Source organism: Pteronotus mesoamericanus, unplaced genomic scaffold (genome assembly GCF_021234165.1).
Source record: "Pteronotus mesoamericanus isolate MK-2021 breed Mesoamerican mustached bat unplaced genomic scaffold, CSHL_Meso_final scaffold_36, whole genome shotgun sequence".
NCBI lineage: Eukaryota > Metazoa > Chordata > Mammalia > Chiroptera > Mormoopidae > Pteronotus > Pteronotus mesoamericanus.
The window spans coordinates 7347932-7369729 of record NW_026555313.1 but is presented as its reverse complement, the minus strand read 5'-3'; the positions used below and the strand labels follow the sequence as shown (position 1 = coordinate 7369729).

The 21798-nt window shown below is 39.7% G+C and overlaps 1 protein-coding gene across 1 annotated transcript in view; it reads left to right on the top strand.

Annotated features, from left to right (window-relative positions):
* Positions 1-21798, top strand: part of MMP20 (matrix metallopeptidase 20) — a 39823-nt gene that overhangs the window by 8134 nt on the left and 9891 nt on the right. Inside the window, exons 3-8 of the mRNA XM_054592213.1 lie at positions 2105-2253; positions 4055-4180; positions 4980-5141; positions 7002-7143; positions 15037-15173; positions 15952-16108. Of these exons, the coding sequence (XP_054448188.1) occupies positions 2105-2253; positions 4055-4180; positions 4980-5141; positions 7002-7143; positions 15037-15173; positions 15952-16108 (873 nt within the window). The remainder of the gene's footprint in view (positions 1-2104; positions 2254-4054; positions 4181-4979; positions 5142-7001; positions 7144-15036; positions 15174-15951; positions 16109-21798) is intronic.

Sequence of the window (21798 nt, the reverse complement as noted above, 5' to 3'; positions counted from 1 at the left end):
AGGTGGCATTCAAACACAATTATTAGTTGGCTTCAGGCTTGAGAAACACAAAAAGCATTTGATCCCCTCAAGGAAAAACAAATGTATAAGGAGTTGAACACACAGTGATTATGAGACAATTAAGGGTAAGACAGAAAAAAAATTTATATAAACCCATGGAATCCTTTTCATCATTTTATTAAAATAAGCTGTATCCTATAATTTTAGTCTATGAATATACACAGCAAAAACAAAAGGCATAGATTAGGATAATTTGGGACTTGAGAAGTGTAACACATTTTTGTGATCAACTGGGCAGCCCCCAAACCCCCTCAACACCCTCACACTGCCCACCCACTTTTGCTCTGCCCGGTCATGAGAGGCTTAGTACTCTGTCTACACAGCTACTGGATTCCAGAATAACTTCCTAAAACAGAGGATTTAAAAAGATGAAATATATCATAGTGCTTATGTGCAGACGCTTTGGAGTCAGGCAGAACTGGGCTCAAATTCTGACAAATCATAAAGTGTAGATTATTATTTTTAGCTCTTAAGGTGTTGTGAGAATTAGATGGGATATCACGTTAAAGAGCACTTAGAACAGTGTATGACCCTTAGTACGTGTTCAAAGGATATTGACTACTGTCATTATTGCTTTACTAAACACTCGACCTTGGGTCAGGACTCTTCTCTATGTCCTTGTCTTTCCCTGTCTTCTCCAGCCCAACACACAGTCAGCTCAAAGGTATGGATGGCTGCCTTGTCAATAATGTGAGGGAAATTCAAGGTACTAACTGTACAGAATTGCGATAAATCACAGATTCTTGTTATGCGGTGACCTTGACATGCTTTGAAAGCTCTAAATGGTCCCTGTAAGGGTCCTTCTGGCTTTCCCCTTCAACTTGTTGTTTTTGTCCCCAACCCCTGGAGTTAAAGATCTAGCTTCTTCTCTCTCCAATGCTAAGCTGAGCTATTTACCATAGTCTCTGTGAGACATGGTCCCTCTTGTGGTGGCACGGGGAGGGGTGGAGGGAGACGCTCGGGATTCCCTCTGTCGGTCTCTGGTTGAGATTGTATCATCTGCATCAGAATAACCTAGGATACTTGCAAAAGTGCCTATTCCTGGATCACACCTGTACATTTAAAAATCTCCCTAGGTAGTTATCATGGGTCCTAAAATTTGAGAACTGAAAGACCTGAGAAGACCTGAAAAACTACTAACTTTTATTCATTAATTCATCCATTTATCAAGTATATTTGCTAAATACCCACTCTGTGCAAGATGCTGAACTAAGAGCTGGAGTAACAGAGAAAGAAAGGAGACTCTGTCCTGCTCTCCCCGTTGGCTGTCGTAGACCTAGCTTCTTATTCTTTAAGCACCATTCCATCCCAGCCCAGGTCCAGGTAGAAGTACCTCTTCCCAGCCCTGTCTCTGCAGGCGGCCAGAACCCATCTCCCGCCCCCCACCTGGCACCAGAGCTGCACAGTTTAGCACAAACTGTCTCTCTCTACAACCTTTTGTCCCCTCCAAAAATCTCTACAGTTTTCTGCCTGCAGATGTCATTGTCACACCAGGGCTTGATAGAACTCAAGCCTTTTTCAATTCAAGTAAACACTTCCTCTTTTAGAATTCATTATTTTAAGAAAACAAATATTCCCCCATGGCCCTGGGGAAATCCTGATGGCCTTTGAATAAGAGTTTGTAAAACCTCCCAACTCCACTTTTTTATTTTTTATTTTTACAATTGAAAAATGTCAGTCTCTTATAGGAAGAAGAAATCTCTTCTCAATTAAAACCACATTAGAGAAAATGGACTTCTTGGTATTTGTAAAGTTACCCAGGTATTACTCTTCAAAATTAGTTATAATATAGTAACAAAGAAAGACAAACGGTTTCAGCACCAGATTATCATAACTCTTTCACTTCTTCAACTTTACTTTTCTTATTGTTTAACGTGGTTCAGTAATTTAACAAATACGAAAGCAAAATAAAAATTATTGTTTTGAAGGAAAAGTCTAAATTGTAGATTTATGTTCAATATTTAAATTTTTAATGCAAACAATATAATTCTTGACTTCACTTATCATTTACTAAAAGAAAAACATGTTCCTTCTATTTTCACAGAATATCTAAATACACATCATCCATGACTTCTGCTGATGTAGACAAGGCAGTGGAGATGGCCTTGCAGGCCTGGAGTAGCGCTGTTCCTCTGAACTTTGTGAGAATAAATTCAGGAGAAGCGGATATTATGATATCTTTTGAAACAGGAGGTACTGTGGTGCTTCTTGGATTTTGTCTACTAATCTAGAGGAGAAATGTTCCGATACTATTCCTTCTACAATACTTAATCTAAGTGATCAGCACAATCCCTCTTTGCAGAGTACTGTGATAGGCAGAGGTCAAGATCATGGCAAAGTCATGATCTTCATCTGGCCAGAAAAGAGACCAGAGGAGTTCTCAGCATTTCTTGTCATCATTAGGCTGAGCTGCAGAATGGACTCAGTAACACCAGTTTTCATGTGGTTTTGCCCCATTAGCAACAGATTCTGTCCGATTTAGCTTTCCCATTGGTTGGGAGCCGTATGACTTCATGTCGTTCCCATGATGATGTTCATTGCTTTTTATCCCCTTCTATATTAGCCAAGAATCCCCCACCTTGAATCCTCACTGAAGGAAACAAATTTTACCGTGGCCCTGACAGCTTTGTCCCTGCGGCAGAGGGTCGGCGAGTGGCGGTGCTGTCTCGGCCCCGCTCGCAGACTACTTCGGGAATCACAGGGCCTGACTCCAACTTGCCCCCTTCTCCATCCCCCACTCACCTGGTAAGGGGTAGGGGCATAACTTTGCACAGAGATCCGTAGAGTGCCCTAAGCCTTTTCAGAGAAATCTTGTCTGGTTAGTAGACAAAAGAAAGGCCATGAAATTACCTTCTCTTTTTAGCTTCTAATAGGCCAAACTAAGTGAGTGCCACTGCTCTCACCCTCCACGGATACCATGTCTAGATGTCCCTCTGATTTCAAGTCTTGATCTTAATTTTAGTCTGATATCACTGGGGAAAATCATGCTTAGAAGCTAGGAGTGAGAAGATCAAGCTAATCCTGAGTATAAACCCTGTAGAGATGACCCATGGTGGGGACTGTTCCTTCCAGAGGACAGAGGCTGCCCCCAGTAAAAGAGCAGGACGGTGTGGCCCAGGACAGCTTTGGGGGCCATGGAGTTAGCATATTTGTGCCCTGTCCCCTAAATTAAAATACTAGCTGACTAGGGTCTGTGCTGCCATTTCACTAGGTGCCTCAGGACATACAACCTGGCTTAACTGCACCTCATATAACCTGGGAAATGACACACTAGGACTTTGTTTTGTTGGTTTTTAATAAAACTGTATTGTCACAAAAATCCTGAAAAACTATGAAATGTAGCTTCAACACCATCCCTCAATGTATCCTTCCCCTTTTCTACTAAATTTGTAATGAACTGTTAATTAAATGTAGATCATAAAATAGAAATATATGAAGCTTTAAAAGTTAGGAATGTTTAAACACCTTTATTACTTTCATGAGTTTTTCACATGAAAGTGTATCAGAATGACAGAGAAATTTTTGACACTTCTTTAAATTATATTGTATTGTGCTGTACAATCAGAAAGCACGCGTGTTCAGTTTGCTCTTACTGTCGTAGCTAAATCTTATGTGAAAGCTGCACTTTACCAATGCATTTGCATTCCTGCCAGTGGAAGGGGTGGCTCCCGAAAGACCATCTGTGCTTTCTCCTTTTGAATCTATGCCATGGGCACGACTCACAGTATGGCTCATACCTATTAACATATATCAAACTAAAAACAATAACAAGAAATATTTTATGTTTAATGCTTACTACCTTTGAAATATAAAACAGCCTTTTAATTTTCCAGTTGACATTGAACTTCCTATTATAAAAAAATGAATATCGAAAATCTATTTGAATAAGAAGTGTCAGTGCTATTCAAAAGGTTGTCCATTCCCTGTAATGTTATGTACCACTCACACTGGTAGAAGGACTAAATGCTATTGGCATTTCTTCCTGCTTGTTTAGATCATGGGGATTCCTACCCATTCGATGGGCCTCGAGGGACTCTAGCCCATGCTTTTGCACCGGGAGAAGGCCTGGGAGGAGATACACATTTCGACAATGCTGAGAAGTGGACTATGGGAACGAATGGTATATATGCACAATTGACCATAACCTGGAAAATAGTGTACCTTCTTCTGGGCCTCCATCATGAAACCTTGAGGTTCAACGTCCCAAGCCACCCTTTAACTAGGGGGGCTGGCTAGGAAAAACAAGTAAGCCAAAAATCCAAAAGGGAAAGACCCTCCCTCAGTTGTGCTGTAGGCTTGTTTGTTCTCTGGTTCATAGCATATAATCTGAAGAAGCAGCAATCCCCTCCTCAACACACAGCTCTGTCGCTTCGCCTCCATAGTATTTACTGTTTCTTACTTGTACTTGGAAATTGGCTACATTCGGAAATGACTTGAGGGAATCAGAACTCTTCTGAGAAGTGTGGTGGGGATGAGTATAAAAGTTCCAGAACATCGGGCATGTCATCTGGAAATCTTCAGTGTGAGATGTGTGTGGATAGAGGAGTAGGCCATAATAGCAGTGAACTAGTAAAGCATTTGTGATCTAAGTCTACATATTATTGCCACTATTATCATTTTGCCACTATTAGCTCTAATTAGACCTTTTTTATCAACCTACTGAGAATAACTGACAATGAACAAAATCAATTGATTTACATTTCCCTCTTCCTCCACCCCCAAGCCTCTTCTAGACAACAGGGAAAGGACTGAAGTAAGCAAAACTAAGTGCCAGAATAACCTACAAACCTTTGAGTAATCCAGTTATGAAAACAAAATAAGTTAACTGTGCTTTGGGTGTAAAGGCTCCTGTAAAGACAGAAGATACTGAAAATAAAACCCTGTGTTGATGCTGTCTTTTCCTCTCTCATGTTGTCTAGGTTTCAATTTATTCACCGTTGCTGCTCACGAATTTGGCCATGCACTGGGCCTGGCCCATTCCACAGACCCCTCAGCACTGATGTACCCAACTTATAAGTACCAGCATCCCTATGGATTTCACCTCCCCAAGGATGACGTGAAAGGGATCCAGGCATTGTACGGTACAATCACTGCACTTCTTTGACGACTAACCCTGAAAGTAACAAGCATGTACTCTCCAACTTAGAGAAAGTATATTTTTCAGGAGTTACCTGCAGAGGTAAAGATTAAGTTAGAGACCACAGCCCCACCTATGCCCTCCTGTGAATAGCTTCTTTGCTAGATATGAATACTACTTTCTTCGAAGATGTGCAATTACATTTTATATTTTTTCTCCAAAGCATATTGCTCCCACAATGACTGTAGAAAATACAGTCTGTGTGTGTGTGTATATGTGTGTGTGCATGTGCGAGTGTGTACATCAGGATTTAGGCTTTGGGAGAAGATCAATATAGTTTATCATTCATAAATATGGTGCTTACCCATTTTCAGATAAGTGGACTTATCTTTCTAAAAACAGAAATTATGGTGATAATAACTACATCACTCAGTTGCATGGACAATCTGCAGTTTAAAAAAACATGTCTTGAGTCATCCTGTACCATCCCCAAGACCAGCTGGTGGGGTGTGAAGTGTTTTCCTCACTTGGTAGCTGAGAAAGCTGAGGCTCAATGACAGTAAATGTCCTAAGATACTCAAAATTATCTCCAGTGTTAACATTCTTTCAAACGTAATAAAGGATTACTAGAAACTCTATATCCACTTCCTTAACAGAAAGACAAATCATTAATCCATGAGAAGGAATCTTGATACACTGTTAGAACTTAACCCTTTTTCTTTCATGGATAAAAGGCAGAAAAATCTAGAAACAGGTTTTCCTTTAAGCTTGGGAGCCGGGTTTCCAGTCTTTGCCTGTCCCTGGAGGCAAATGGCTCAGGCAGCCCCAGCTCATCCTTCTGTAGCTGGCAGGAAGTCCCTCAGGAACACGGAGCGGGAGGTGAAAGCTCACCAGCAGGTCTCCCAAGGAGGGAGTCCTTGCTTTACAAGAGAATCCACCAGAAGATGCCTTCCCCCCCACCCTATTTTTTCTCTCAAGCATAAGACAGGGGAGGCAGGGATCTTGAATTAGTAAGAATAATAAACCTTGGCTGCTGAAATAAACATCTCCAGGACCTCAGTGGCTTAGCACAATGCACAATAAAACTTATTTCTTGCTCATGCAAAGACCAATTCATTGGTATGACTGTTGGATAGCCCTTCTCCATGCAGCGACACAAACATACTGACCTCTTCTAGTTTCTGTACCCTTTATGTCATAGTCCTTCACTTCTGTCCACAATGGTTCAAAAGCTTGGGGAAGTCATCCTCTATAAAAAAAACGTTTCTTGGACTGCGAGTTACTTGTATCACAGGTGATGCCTTTAAATACTAAACACCTTCAGTGAACTTCAATGCCACAGAATTCTCAGGTTTTCCCACGTGCCTAATAAAACACTTGTGCTCAGGGCAGTGCACCCAGAAGTGGATGAAAATAATATGAAAACACATAAGGAAGTTATCATCCTATTGAGAACAAAGTACTTAATTACAAAGAAATAATCAGTGGCAACCTTTAAAATACATCTCTAATTTGGAACACCTGTTGCTATCAAAGAAGTCATATCTAATAACAATAACTACCGTTCTTTGAATATTTACTCTGTGCCAAGTGCTCTACTAAGTCTTTTCAGGCACTATTGAATTCTCACAAAATCCTGAGGTAGGTACTGTTATTGCCCCCTCCCATTTTACAAATGAGGAAACTGAGGCTTTGGGAGATTAAATTGTTTGCCCATTTATAACACAGCTCAGTACCTACTGAAGCTGGATGTGTCACCTTGTCAATTAAGTGAATCTCTTGTCAAATATAGTGGGTCTCTGGGGCAGGAGTGTACAGATTCCAGGTTCCTGCTGCCATTTGACCAAGTCACTTTGAATCCTAGGACCTCGGAAAACGTTCCCAGGAAAGCCCACTGTGCCAGATGTCCCCCCTCATAATCCGTCCATCCCTGACCTCTGTGATTCCAGCTCATCCTTTGATGCAGTGACAATGTTGGGCAAGGAGCTCCTACTCTTCAGGGACCGGTAAGCCTAAAACATGCTTAAGACTATGAGGTTGTCCTTGAACTGTGAAGAAAAATAATTTATAAACTTTGTCACGCAACATCTCATTCTTCCATGTCAATGAATTTTGATTTTCATCTTTATTTTATGTATGTATATAGGGCGGGGCAAAAGTAGCTTGACAGTTGTGAGTATGTGAAACAGTTTATTCTTGTATTTTTCTTTATTCACTATTGCATTCTTTTCTATACAAGCAACTGGAAATCTACTTTTGCCCCACCCTGTATACTATTCCAATGAATAGATATAATATTACTTACATAACCAATCCATACTTATGAACATCTAGATTATTCCTAATTTTTTTAAACTATAAACAGCTTAAACTAAATCTTTAACAATGGATGGACATCTACTTTTCAAAGGCAGATTAGAGCAAGAGCTCAGGAATCCAGGCTTTACCATCAGGCTAACCTTGGTATAAATTCTGACCCTGCTTCTTACTGACCTGGTGACCCTGAGCAAGTGATGCACCACATACAGTGATCACTCAATAAGTATTTAGGAGTGAGAATCAAAAATTATGTACAATGGATTGAGCCTTGGAAACTTGAGGTATTTTTATTATTATTTATTTTTACTGATTTTTTAATTAAGGCATTGATTATTGACTTTTTTATTGACTATTACCAAGAGTAAGCCAAACAGAATTGGTAGGCATTGATTCAGGAGTGACTAGCAAGAGACAGAGCAGGTGGAGCCTGAACACCATGCTAAGTAATGCTGGCTTCATCTAAGGGATAACGCTGTTAGGTTTTACATCCTATTGTCCAGACTGGTGCATCTAGTGCTCATTCAGTGATAAAGAAATGATTTGTTAGCCATGGTGTAGCAGGTAGCTTATTCTTTTGACAAGTGTCAGTGGCTGTGGTAGAGACAAAGGCAAGAGTGATGTTAAAGATATTATGCCTTTCCATGCAATTATAATTATTTTCTTAATAAGCAAAAAAAAATTAAAACCCTCTATCAAACTATGAGCATTTAGCAATTACTAATGACTATTTGAAGTAGATACATCTTTTGAGAAAGTCTAGACTGTATCTACTGAGGGTGATAACAGAATAGAAAGAGTAGCATAGCTGAAAGGCACTTAGAAATGAGTGGTCAGGGAGGGACGATGAGCGGTGCCCTCCTAGCACTGATCTCCATGGGACCTGGAACCTCTCTTCCAGGCATGGAAGAGAGGGGCATGAATCATTATTCTCTTCTTGTAAGACATAGAAAGGATAAGCAACTTGTTCAAGAACCCATTGCTAGCGAGGGATAGAACAGGGGCCCATGCCTCCACTGTCCTATGGCAGGGCTTATGCTCCTAACGATCCCGCTCTACAGCCTCCTACTATGTTGTCCAGAGAAAGAATCCCATGACTCTATAGCTCTGTCACCAAAAGTCCCAAAATGCTTGCTAAGCCTGGACATAGAACAAAGAATTCTTTCAGGTCACAGCTACAGTGGCAACCTGGGGGCCATTATGAAAGAGCTCCCAGTCTGTTCTCTCCCACCCACAAGCCTGGAATTCCCCACTGCCAACAATAATCTGTTGATGAGGCATTTTAAACTGTGAATGTAATAACCACACTGTTTATTTCCAAAGCAAGATGGAATGCAGTACCTTCTGAAATCACTATGAGATTGTTACATATTATCTATAGTGTATAAAGGTACATTGGTACATTCAAATATTCTGTTTGAAGAGAAATAAACTTCAGGTATAATAAGTTGAAAGCCATATATATTTAATTTATGTATGTTTATTCTTTATAATAGATGACAAAATACTGAGACTTCCCAGATTTCCTCAGGCACTTTGGGAAGAGTAGAAGTAAATGACTGAATTACAGCCATACCAAAATCATACCTGCATCTCTCAGGTTATTCTGAGTTTTACACAGTATCATTTTAAGAATAAAATCAAGACTATCACAGTCAGCTACAGACCTGGAAGAATAATAGCATTTTATAAACGGAATAAATATAAAGGTTGATCAAGCCCAAATTCTTTGTTTTAGAGATAAGAAAGCTAGACCAGGTCTCCCAGCTGAGCAGACCCTCTACCGCAACCCTGGTCTTCTGATTCCCAGTCTCAAGTTGATCCTATCACTAGTATAGAAAACCTGATTATGCAGTGGAACCACCAACAGAAGCCCCAAGTGGCTTGGATGAACTTGTGCCCTTTGCCTGGATCCATGTGAGTCGGTATGAAGGCACTCAGGGCGGCGCCTGGCCTCCTGGGCTCACGCCCGCCTGTCAGCCAAACGGCCGCAGGAGGAGGATGTTCTTAGACTACCTGAGTTTCCCAAAAGTGTTTGGTAGGCTTCTCCACACTCTGTTTTATTCTCAAAGCAGGATTCTTTATTTAGAAACATCTGTATCTTACATGAGAATGCAAAGAAAGACATTTTTAAGCATATGCAAGTCCACAAGGGAATCAACAAGAAGGATCAATGAAAAAGGTACTCGGAGGGAGGCACCAGCAAGGCTTGTACAGTAATTTGATGGGAGAATAATGGGGCAAAAGCATTGAAAGTAGCCGCATAATTCACATAAATGGGAAAATCAAGATTTGCTGGGTGCATGAAGAAAAACTCAATGTTAGGTGTGTTGAATTTCCGGTGATGCAATTCTACTGGAGTTTTATAGAAATACGCTGGTGCTCAGAGGAGAGTTGAAGGCTTCATAGGTTATGAAATCTCCCACATGGAGGGGATGGTTAAAGATGTGAAATAAGCTCCAATAATAATAATGATAACAACAGAGATTTGTGATCATTCACAGTGTGCTGAGTGTTATGCTGAGCGTTTTATAGACGTTTACTCATTTAATCCACACTATTATTATCTCCAGCTGGAATTTTAACCTAGGTCTACTTGACATCAGAGGCAGAATTCCTATAGTGGTGCCCCAAATAAATCAGAAAAAAAGAGGCTTCTTTAAAAGAGTAAATAGCAGTGGAAATGCTGCCCAAGGTCACGAGATTGAGAACTGAAGAAAAGGGACAGGCTGGCCAGTATATTAAGGAATGTCATTTCAGTGGAGTAGTGAGGAAGGGAACCAGAATTTGTGGAGTGAAAGAATATTGGTGAAAAACTAATGGAAGTTGTTCCTTTGAGAATCTTGTTGATAACAAGGGAAGGTAAGTCAATAGCTGGAAGAGGCAGCAGGGTCAAATGAGGATTTTTCAAGATGGGAAATACCTGGACATATTTGAAGACATGAAAAGGAGCCAGTAGAAAAAAAGAAATGCAAAGTGCTGTGTAAAGCAAGGGCAATAAACTCAGTAACCACTGCTGTTAGATAGTATGGTGGGAATCTAGCATTTCCCAGGGTTCCATGGGCTTGAGGAAAGCTGGCACGACTGAGGAGGAAGTTTTCCTTTTTCACAGTCTCCCTGGAGTTGTGTCTTTTCTGTAAGGTTGCATTACTAAATGGCGTTGTATTGACTTAGGCCGATTCTCTGTTACATATTAAGAATTCAGACAAAGAGGCAGAAGGTGTACTAAGACCCCTGACTCATTATTTCTTATGAATGCCCTCCTTTTGGCTAAGAAGGGGGCCCTTTACATCTTCACAGGTTATGGTTTATAAATAAGGTTCCCCATCATCTTCACAGATGGTCGTAAACAGGTAATTTAAGGGAACTGTGCACGGCTGTGACTGTCTTTAACCCACACCACTGTCTCAGCATGGGTTTTCACTTATAAGCTGTATTTTGCTTGGGCTCAGTGAGATAGGTGTTGCATGGTTGGGCTCTGGTCCTCTAAAGTACTCTGATAGAAGCAAACCTGGTTAGTGAACCCTTCAAAATTAATGGCTTCTCAGCCAGCAATGTGACAGTTTGTACCTCTAAGTTTCCAGTGAGAGCAATATTTCCTATCAGGTGGGTAAATTTAGAAGAAAACTTGTCTCTATTGATAAACTGTAAATTTAAGTTTTACATATTATAAGTTAATAATTTTGTAGAGTGAAAACATCTTTTTAAAGTGTATATAAATAATTATGAGTAGTCCAGAGTTTAGAAAATGCTTTCATGTGCATTATCTCAATTGATCCTTTAAAGTATTAGCACAAATATTATTGTTGTTTTCACTCTTATTTGACAGAAAGTGCTTGAGTCCCAGAAAAATTAAGTGACTCACATGAGGTCATATATCTGATGATAAAACAAAGTTTCAAGCATCCCTTGCTTCTACCACTGCAGCACAATCTCAGGGCAGAGGGACAGCAGTTCAAAAAGGTAGAAAACAGAAAGATACCTCTTCCCCCAGAAACTAGGGAATATGATAACAGAGAATAACAGAATCAGGAAGAGTAAAGAGTTGAAGGGATGGAAAGATCAAGGCACCCATTCAGCTCGTGCTGGATTACCTCCACTGTCCAGCAAACAGGAGAGGAAGGCATCTCCCGAAAATAAAAGATGGATGAGATCAGCTTAGAACGGTGGGAGTGAAGATGGTTGAGTAGAATGAAAAAAGAGCAGAGGTTTAACAAACATGGATCGAGTCCCTAGGTGTACCAGGCACTCTGCTAAACCGAGGTTTAAAAGATGACTCATACACACCCCCGCCCCCAGGAGCTCACAGGACTGGCCCTGAGCTGCGAAGGGCCAGGCAAAGTTTACCAGTGACCTAATGTCAAACCTGATGAAATAGTTGCTATTCTTTAGTAAGAGAGAGTGAAAATTTCAGAGAATATGAAAATCGATGATCAAATAAATTCTCCTCAACCCTCTGGCACCCATTTATTTTTCCAACAAATAGTTATTGAGCTCTGACTATGTGCCAGGCACAGCGTTGGCTTCTGGGCACAGAAAAATAAACAATGGAGCTAAGTATCTAACCTGCAGGTCTCTAATATCAATAAGTTCCATTGTTTTGTCTTCTTTATCAAAGATCAGGTTACAGATTATTGATGTGGTCTCTTCAGCTGTTTTCATTTCTAGTTTTAATATATCCTGCAGCTGTTCTTTTCCAACAAGCTCGTAGATTTGGGGGAAGAGGGACATTTTATATTTTAAATCCATTTACAGGTGTATAAGGAGGTTATTTACTATACTCTCTTTTGTCAATTTTAATTTATTTATTTTTGTAATCTATAGCTCTAAGATTGTAAATCTTCTGAGTATCTGTTCTGTTGCTTTATTACCAACCAGACATAATTTTTTTCATTAACATAAGGAAAATTTTCATGACTGTAGATTCCTTTTAGAATTTGTGATACTTGATGGCTAGAGTTTATTTCTATCTTATGCATACAGTGTCTACATTATAATATGCCGTAACAGTGTTTAAACCAGGGTTTCTCAGCTTTGGCACTACTGGTATTTTGTGCCAGACAAACTTTTGCTGTGCCAGGCGGCCCTGTGCATTGCGGGGTGCTCAGAGGCCCCCACTAGACTCCAACAGCACTGCCCAGGCCCAGCCGTCACACCAACATCGTCACCAGACATTGCAAAATGCCCCCCAGGGCAGGGAATCACGCTTGGTTTAGAATAACTCCTCTACCTCAATTTAGTCCTCACAGTACCCACAGTACATAAATCCAGGTTCATGTAGTAAGGACGTTAAGATTCTACCACTGGTAAAATGTTACAAAAGTACCTTTTTAGTTTGCCTGCACTCAATCACTACACTTTACTACCTCTCATATCGAGTCCCTTGAGAGATCAGTGTCCTGTAACTTCAAATAAAAGATAGGGTTCAGTTTTGCCGAGAGTCCCTTATCGATTTTAAAATGAGAAATCAAAGGAAATGCATCCCAGCTTCAAGGTGCCCAGGGAGAGAATCAGCTGTTCCTCATCAGAGACAAAATGCAGACCGAGCCTATTTATCAGAGGATGCGTCTGCCCTCCCCATGGCCCGTTTTCCTGCTTCCTCACTCCCCACATTATAATCCCCTGAAATGCACACCTCATGCCTTAGTAAGCATCTAGCACAGCAACTTGAACAGAATCAGCACTTCAGAACTATAGGTGAACTGAATTAATTGGAAAACACTTGCTTTTCAGATTCCTGATCAAGTTCTCAATTAACCCATGGGTTTGGTCTCCTCATCAAAGATCAGATCATGGATTATCGACATGATCTGTTTATCTATTTTCACTACCCAATTCTTCTGGATACCCAAATCTGTGCTCGTTTTGTCCTGGTGGAGAAAAAGAAGAGAAAGCAGTCCCTCTTACTTTCAGAAAAAGCTAGGCCTGATCGGACAAGAGGTCAAATTATAAACAAAGAAAAACCAAGGATCACAAGCTAAGAATGAGCAAGTAGATGAGATAGGGCAAGTGACGAAAATAGGGACAGCTATAGTCTAAATCAGGTTTGTCTCCCCCTAACCACCAGATGAACTTGGGGCCCGTCGGCCATTTTTGGGTCTGTTTTTCATCTGGCAATTCCATGTTCCAAGTAAGACTGTCAATGTATAGGGCCTGAGGCAAGGCAGTGTACCCTAAATGGACTTCTGCCACCTGTGCATGGTCTATGGTGGGTGCCCGATGAGTGGGTGGTTAAGGCCTAAGCAAATAATAGTTTTTATAATTATAATATATGTTTATAATGCACTTTCATAAATATTATCTCATTTGATCCTCGTAATGATCTTATGAGTTAGGACAGGTATTATTTGCATTTAAGAGAAGATGAAACTGAAGCTTGGAGGCACTGGCCAGTTGGAACTCTAGCCTACATCTTCTGAAACACAACATGCTCTTCCTTCTGCACCATGATGCCACTAGGAAACAGAAAGAAATATTTCTCTCTTCCCAGTAGCTCTCTTTTATATTTCATCATCAGCTTAAATTGCCTCATCTGGGATGCTTTCACTAAACCCCTAAGTGCAAGAAGGTGTCCCTTCTGTACATTCCCAGAGCATCCTAAACTTACCTCTTTGTGGAACTGATCTCTCTGAATTAGAATGTTCCAATTACTCATCTGTCTATACTACTAGACTGACTGCAAGCTGCTTGAGGGCAGGGCCTGGGTCTTGCTCAGTGCCATCCCTGATGTCCCATAAATATTTGTTCAATTAGTTGAATAGGAAGCAAAACATAAGATTTGAGGAGTTCCTTAAGTCACTGCATGGGAAGTTAAATGCCAAAACTTTACTACAGTTTCCCTGCCCACAAATAACTTTTTCTATTGACTCCAGCTTCTGTGGAGTCAACTATTTGTAATTTATAAAAATAATTTTTGCCTGAAAAATTAAAAGGGACCGCATTTACACTGAAAGTTTCAACACACAACCTGCATGTATACTGCCATAATTTTATGGAAATAATATTGGGTAAGTGGATGCATGGCTGCTAAACCTTAATCTGTGTGCTACCAGATTTTCTGTTAATTAGCAGTCAGGTTCAAAATTGCAACACTTTCTATAGATAAGACAGAAGCAACATGATAATTTATAGTTAACATTTTTGCCATTTCTACTAGGAATAATTGGCACCTTCCAATCACAAAATTTGGGTTCATTTATATAATGTTTATGATGCTCACCTGGATAATATTTATCTTTGTGAGATTTTAATTTTTAAAAGATGGGAACAGGAAAAGAAAATTTGTATCAAGTGATGTTTTGAATTGGAAGATACATGGCCTAAATGTATAAATCACTGATGTCATTTCTTTGCTATATCTTTCAGTATTTTGACCATCCTTGAAGGAAAGGGATTGTAGAGATGCTAAGATAATGAAAGGAGAGAAGAAACTGTTTACTGAAACAAAAAATGTATGTTCTCATTAAAAACAAGAGCAAGAGGCATTTAGCAATGGCCTCTGAAGTGCAGTGTGCAGTACATTTCAGTTCAATTTAAGATCTAAATTAACTCTTGATGTTGATTTCTTTTGAATTGCCCAATAGGATTTTCTGGCGTCGGCAGGTTCACTTGATGGCAGGGATCCGGCCCAGCACCATTACCAGCTCCTTTCCCCAGCTTATGTCCAATGTGGATGCAGCTTATGAAGTGGCTGAGAGGGGCACTGCTTACTTCTTTAAAGGTACCCTACAGCAGCAGACCCTAACCTTTTTGGCACCAGGGACCAGTTTTGTGGAAGACAATTTTTCTACAGACGGGGATAGGGGATGGTTTCAGGATGATTCAAGTGCATTACATTCATGCTCACCTCCTGTTGGGTGGCCTGGCTCCTAACAGGCCCAGACTGGTACCAGTCTGTGGCCCGGAGGCTGAGGACCCCTGCCCTACAGATTCCTTAAAGAAAGAAATGGCAGGGTGCAGTGCTCAGTGTGTTTGGAATACCTAGCACCGCCCATGTTTGTTCAGTGATCATGGAACATGTTTTGGTCACTCCTTCTCTTCAGGTGGAGTATGAAATGCCAAGTCATCGTACTGTGACAATGACAGAATAGATGGCAATCTGTTCTCAGAGCCAAGCCTTTACCCTAGTGAGGCTCTATGCTTTGGCACAGTGCCCAGGGAGCTAGAAACTGGATTCCTGCCCTCATGACCTCTGCTCGGAGTGGCATAGCATACCCTCCTGAGAGCCTCTAATTAACAAAGGCTAACATAGAACCCAATGTGAGAACAATACCTTTGCTGCTAAGCCATGGTATTGTATTTTACCTTTGTTTATTTGTGGTTGGGAGATGCCTCCAGGGCAAATTTTAACTCTCTTATTAAATTGAATACTTAGAAGCTTATATAGACATGGCAAATATCCCAGAAACTAGCCCCATTTATGATCCTGCATGGAAACACTCATGAATGAGGTACACTACTAAGTGAGAGTTTTTGTAAACTTTAATTTCTGTTTTCAGGCCCCCACTACTGGATAACAAGAGGATTCCAAATGCAAGGTCCTCCTCGGACTATTTATGACTTTGGGTTTCCAAGGTACGTGCAGCGAATAGATGCTGCCGTCTATCTCAAGGATGCACAGAAGACCCTTTTCTTTGTGGGAGATGAATACTACAGGTATGACTTTTCTCTTTTTGATTGTCCAGCTGTATTGAATGGGAAGAAAGAAAACCTTGAGCAAAAATGAATGCAGGGCAAGTTTGCAATAGGCCCGTTGACTTTTCTTGGCCACTGGGGTGCCATTTACTGATGGTTGACACTGTCTTCAAGATATGAAGCCATCCAAATGATAAGTGAAACATTAATTCAATAATACCATTCTTTGGTCTCTAGGACACCAAACATCCTGATCTTTCAGTGCACTCATTAACTGGACCCCCAGTGACCTAAAAGTGTGGATGCAACATCCCCAAATACATAACTACCTACTGGGAATGGCTGAGGGGAGAACTGGTGCCATGTTATGTGAGTACCAACGTACTTCGGAATGCTCTGTGATTTTGTGCAAAATGGACATGACCATGACCTCCCCTCTGGCAGCTGTCAGTCTATTCCACGTTTCCATGCCTCTGGTTCTATTTTGCTTGTTAGTTTACTTTGTTCACTAGATTCCTCCTATGAGCAAGATCATATGGTATTTGTCTTTCACCAACTGGCTTATTTCACTTAACACAATAGTCTCCAGTTCTAACCAAGTTGTCGCAAAAGGTAGGAATTCCTTCTATTTTCTACTGCATAGTATTCCATTGTGTAAATGTATCACAGTTTTTTGATCCACTCATCTACTTATGGGCACTTAGACTGTTTCCAGCACTTGGCTATTGTAAATAACACTGCTATGAACATAGGGCTGCATAACTTCTTTTGATTTGGTGTTTTGGGATTCTTTGGGTATATTCCCAGCAGTGGAATCACTGGGTCAAAAGGCAGTTCCATTTTTAGTTTTTTGAGGAAATTCCATACTGTTTTCCACAGTGGCTATACCAGTCTGCACTCCCACCAACACAAGAGTTCCCTTTTCTCCACATCCTTACCAGCACTTACTGTTTATTGACTTATTACTGATGGGCATTCTGATAGGTGTGAAGTGATAGCTCATTGTGGTTTTAATTTGCATCTCTCTGATGGCTAGTGATGTTGAGCACTTTTCAAAATGTCTATCGGCACTGTGTATGTCCTCCTTGGAGAAGTGTCTATTCAGGTCCCTTGCCCTGTTTTAGATTATATTGTTTATCTTCCTGGTGTTGAGTTGTATGAGTTTTTTATATATTTTGGAGATTAAACACTAGTCTGATGTATCATTGGCAAATATGTTCTCCCATACAGTCAGTTCCCTTTTCATTTTGATGATGGTTTGTTTAGCCATGCAGAAGCTTTTTAATTTCATATAGTTCTATTTGTTTATTTTTTCCTTTATTTCCCTTGCCCTGGGAGATATATCAGCAAAAATATTTTTATGTGGGCTATCTAAAATTTTACTGCCTATGTTTTCCTCTAGGGCTTTTGTGGTATCACAATTTATATTTAAGTCTCTTATCTATTTTGAGTTTATTCTGGTGTATGGTGTAAGTTGGTACTTCATTTTTTTTTTTTGCATGTATCAGTCTAATACTCCCAAGACCATTTATTGAAGAGACTATTTATACTCCATTGTATGCTTGTGCCCCCTTTGTCATATATTAATTGGTCATAGAGACATGGGTTTACTTCTGGTCTCTCTATTCTGCTCCATTGATTTATGTGTCTGTTCTTATGCTAGTACCAGAATATTTTGATTATAGTGGCCTTGTAGTATAATTTGATAGCAGATATTTTGCTCCTTCCAACTTTGGTCTTCTTTCTCAAGATTGTGGAGGCTATTTGGAGTCATTTTTCATTCCCTATAAATTTTTGGAATAATTTGTTCTGGATCTATGAAATATGCCATTGGTATTTTAATAGGAACTGCATTGAATCCATAGATTGCTTTGGGTAGTATAGAGATTTGATAAAATCTAGCACCCATTTATGATAAAAACACTCAGCGAAGTGAGAATAGAGGGAGCATACCTTAACATAATAAAGGCCACACATATGAGAAACCTACTGCCAACTTCATATTCAATGGGCAAAAACTAAAAGCTTTCCCCTTAAGATCAGGAACAAGACAAGGGTGTCTGTTTTCACCACTGTTATTCAACATGGTACTGGAAGTCCTAGCCACAGTGATCAGATAAGAAAAATAAATAAAAGGCATCCAAAATGGAAAGGAAAAAGTAAAACTCTCATTATTTGCAGATGACATGATAGTGAACATAGAAAACCCTATAGTCTCCACCAAAAAACTACTCAACTTAATGAGTGAATTTGGCAAAATAGCAGGATACATCTGAATGATTTCTGAATATTAAACAAGTCAATATTCAGAAATCAATTGCATTCTTGTGCACCAGCAATGAACTATCAGTAAGAGAAGGCAGGAAAAAAATCCCATTTACTATAGCAACAAGAAAAATAGAGTAGCTAGGAAGAAAGTTAACCAAGGAGGTAAAAGATCAGTACTCAGAAAACTACAGAACACTGAAGAAAGAAATTCAGGAAGATGCAAATAAATTGAAGCATATACTATGTTCATGGATTGGAAGAATTAACATCATTAAAATATATCACCTACTTTTAATAACCATTTCTGTGGCATAAAAGAAATTTATAAATAAATGTTTCTACCTGACTGATATTATCTTCCCCAATTTGAAGCTGAGTAAGTAATATAACTAGAGCACAGATCTATTTGATGAAAAGGAAAATTTATTTTATAAAAATGAATGCCAAAAAAATGTGGACCCTGCTGACTCTTTTGAGTCACCAAGAGCACTGGTAGCATGGCTCAAAGTATCATGCGTATCATGAGTTGCCACTTTCAGTCCAATGTTTAAACCACTAAGCCAGCTACTTTCCTTTCACACCTTCTTTTCTGAAATTGATAGTAATTCATTTATTAAGCCCCTAATAAAGCAAATACTCCAAAGTCTTTCTTTAAGATAAGGTGACTGTAATCATAATGCTAACATACAAGAAAATAGTTACTAAGAAACTCAATTCCCATTGTGGATTTTTAGAGAATGAGACTTAAAAATACATGTATGAGCATGTGTGTGGGAATGTGAGGGCATTTATGTTATGATTATTCAGTTAATTTGTCAAAGCTTATTCATGGCCTGATGTTTATCAGGGGGGATTATCCATTCTCCCATTATATCTCTTCTCCATTAATCACCTGGTCTTTGGAGTAATCTACCAACCACCAGAATCCACAGTAAAGCATGCACCTCCAGCTAGGCAGGATTGAGGCTTACCAGCCAACACAAGAGCTTGATGAAACATTTAAAATTCTTGTAAATTTAAGGCTGAGAAGAGAGAGGGTCTCTGGTTTTAATGATGGCTGATTCCCCGCAATGAAACCATACTGAACATTTCCAACTGGGTCTCTGCAAGTGTCTATTAGGTAAAAATCTTTAGTAATACAGATAAAACAAATTCATTAAAAAGTCAAGTTATGAAATTAACTCAAATGTTAAAGAGCTTATTTTGATGTAAAGGAAGGAAACAGGAGTAGACACTTTAACATAACTTTCCTAGATTATTGAGTGTATGAAAGGATATAATGCATACAGACACCAAGCACAGTGCCGGGCACATAGTAGGTGCTCCAACTGTTCAGTAATAGTAGGAACCGATATGGTAATTACAAATAATTGCTTTAAAAGTTGTGATAATTAGCCAATAATTGTTTAAACCTCAGTATTTCTCTGAGAGTCAATGCAGTCAAAGAATTTGTCAAAGGGAGTTTTCCTTTTAAAGAATGAAGGGCCGCAGTATTGTACTGAAATTACTACTTCTGGCAAAGCCTAGGTAACCTTTTCAACAAGGAGGATCTTCTATTTTTCACACTCCAGCACACACACTGGTTTATGCACTAAGAAATAAGAAAAACACCTCTCACTTACAGCTTAAAAGTTCAGAAAAAGCTGTTGTATCAGCTCTGTTAATACCCCCCGCCTGAATTTCACACATTGTGTTTAGCAGGGCCTCACATGTATGACATTGTATTGTCATGAAAAGCCCTGTATCACTTAGAAATTTGATTTGGCTACTCGTAACAAAGACCCCAAAATGCTGTGGCTTAAACATATAAAGGGTTTGTTCTCCTCATACATGTAACATGTCTGAAGCTTAACAGATTTAGGGCTGGTAAAGTGGGCCATGATCATTAGGAGCCCAAGTCTTTTTTAACATTTTATTCTGCTCTTCTTAACTCATGGCTTGCACTCTCATGGTTGCCATGAGATTCAAAGTGGCAGTAGAGCTTCGGTCATTACATCTCTGTTCTAAGCAGGAAGAAGGAGGAAAAGGCAAAGGGGACAAATGAGGTTCAAGGTAAAGCACATGGCCACACTCAAAAATACTGAAGGCCACAGCCTCAAGTTGTAGACCAAGAATCTACTGTATCAACATCCACTAACAGTGAGTTAGGACTTATTTCCCATAGCCATTCTTTAGGTTCTTCTTTGGTCCTCATACTAGTCCAGTCTATGACACAAATAATGTGCCAAGGGAAGAAAAGTCTCTGGATATGCTTGTTGTCAGGGAAATTCTCCATGAACTTCTAGTGCTTGGGACCAGTTTCAGTGAATGAAGTGCCATGTGGAAGCTATTGAGGAACCTCCTCCACTAAGGACTGAGGTTGGCTTGGGGCCAGGTTGGTTTAGACTCTAAGAGTGAGAACCCACATACCAACATACTAGTAATTTACAAGAGAGAATCCTGCAGAAAACTACAAAGTGAAATACAAAAGGGGACTCCACCATGCTGATACTGCTACATGCTACATCATGCAATGACATAATGGTTAAACTTTACCAACTATGGCTACTTCCTCACAAGTTCATTTACTTTTATTCCTTCCTTTTCTCTTTCTAACAAGCCCCAATTACCTAGCCTATTTTTTGTCTTTTCATTATTTCCACACCTATGGCTAATTTCTCCTGTAGATGTTCCCCTCGGCCTGCCAATAGCAGAGCAGAGGCCACACCAAGGAGTTTCTGGGGGTGTATCCACTCCATGATTCTTTGAGATAGTCCCTGTAAAAGCATAACGGATGCAATGTAGGGCATAGTCTTCCACATTTTCTCCTTCCTGAATGCCCCAGGAATACTGGAAATGGATCTGTTTCTTTAAGGATTTTATTGTTAGTCACCATGAAGAAATAAATAACAAAAATAAGAAATATGGGTAGTGGTCAAAATCTTGTCTTTTAATCCTATATTTAAAAAAATGCATTACCAAATGACCACATTCAACCTAAATATACTGGGCATAATTACATGTCAGGCTCTGAACTAGGAACTGACACCAAGGGAGACACAGAGTTTGCTGTTTGAGGATGTGGGCAAGAGTAAGAGAGTCTTAACTCAGCCTTAGCAGCAATCATCTGGCAGCCTGAATCACCTTTCTGTCTCTGTTTCATCATCTTTAAAATGAGGTAGAAATAGTATCTACTTCACGGAGTTGTGGAAATAAATTTAAAAAATGTGAAATGTCTGGCATATAGTAAGTTCTCAATTCATGTTGGCTGCTATTAGTGCCCTCATCAAGTCTTACAGTTGAGAGTAAATATATGGATAAATAATTAACAGCAATTCATAGAAGCCCTGATAGAAGACTGCACAGGGATCACTGGGGCAAAACAAAGAGGAAGTAGCCATGAAAGAATTCTTAGAGGAAGCAATGACTGGGCTTCATCTTGAGAGTTGAGTAGGAGTTTCCCA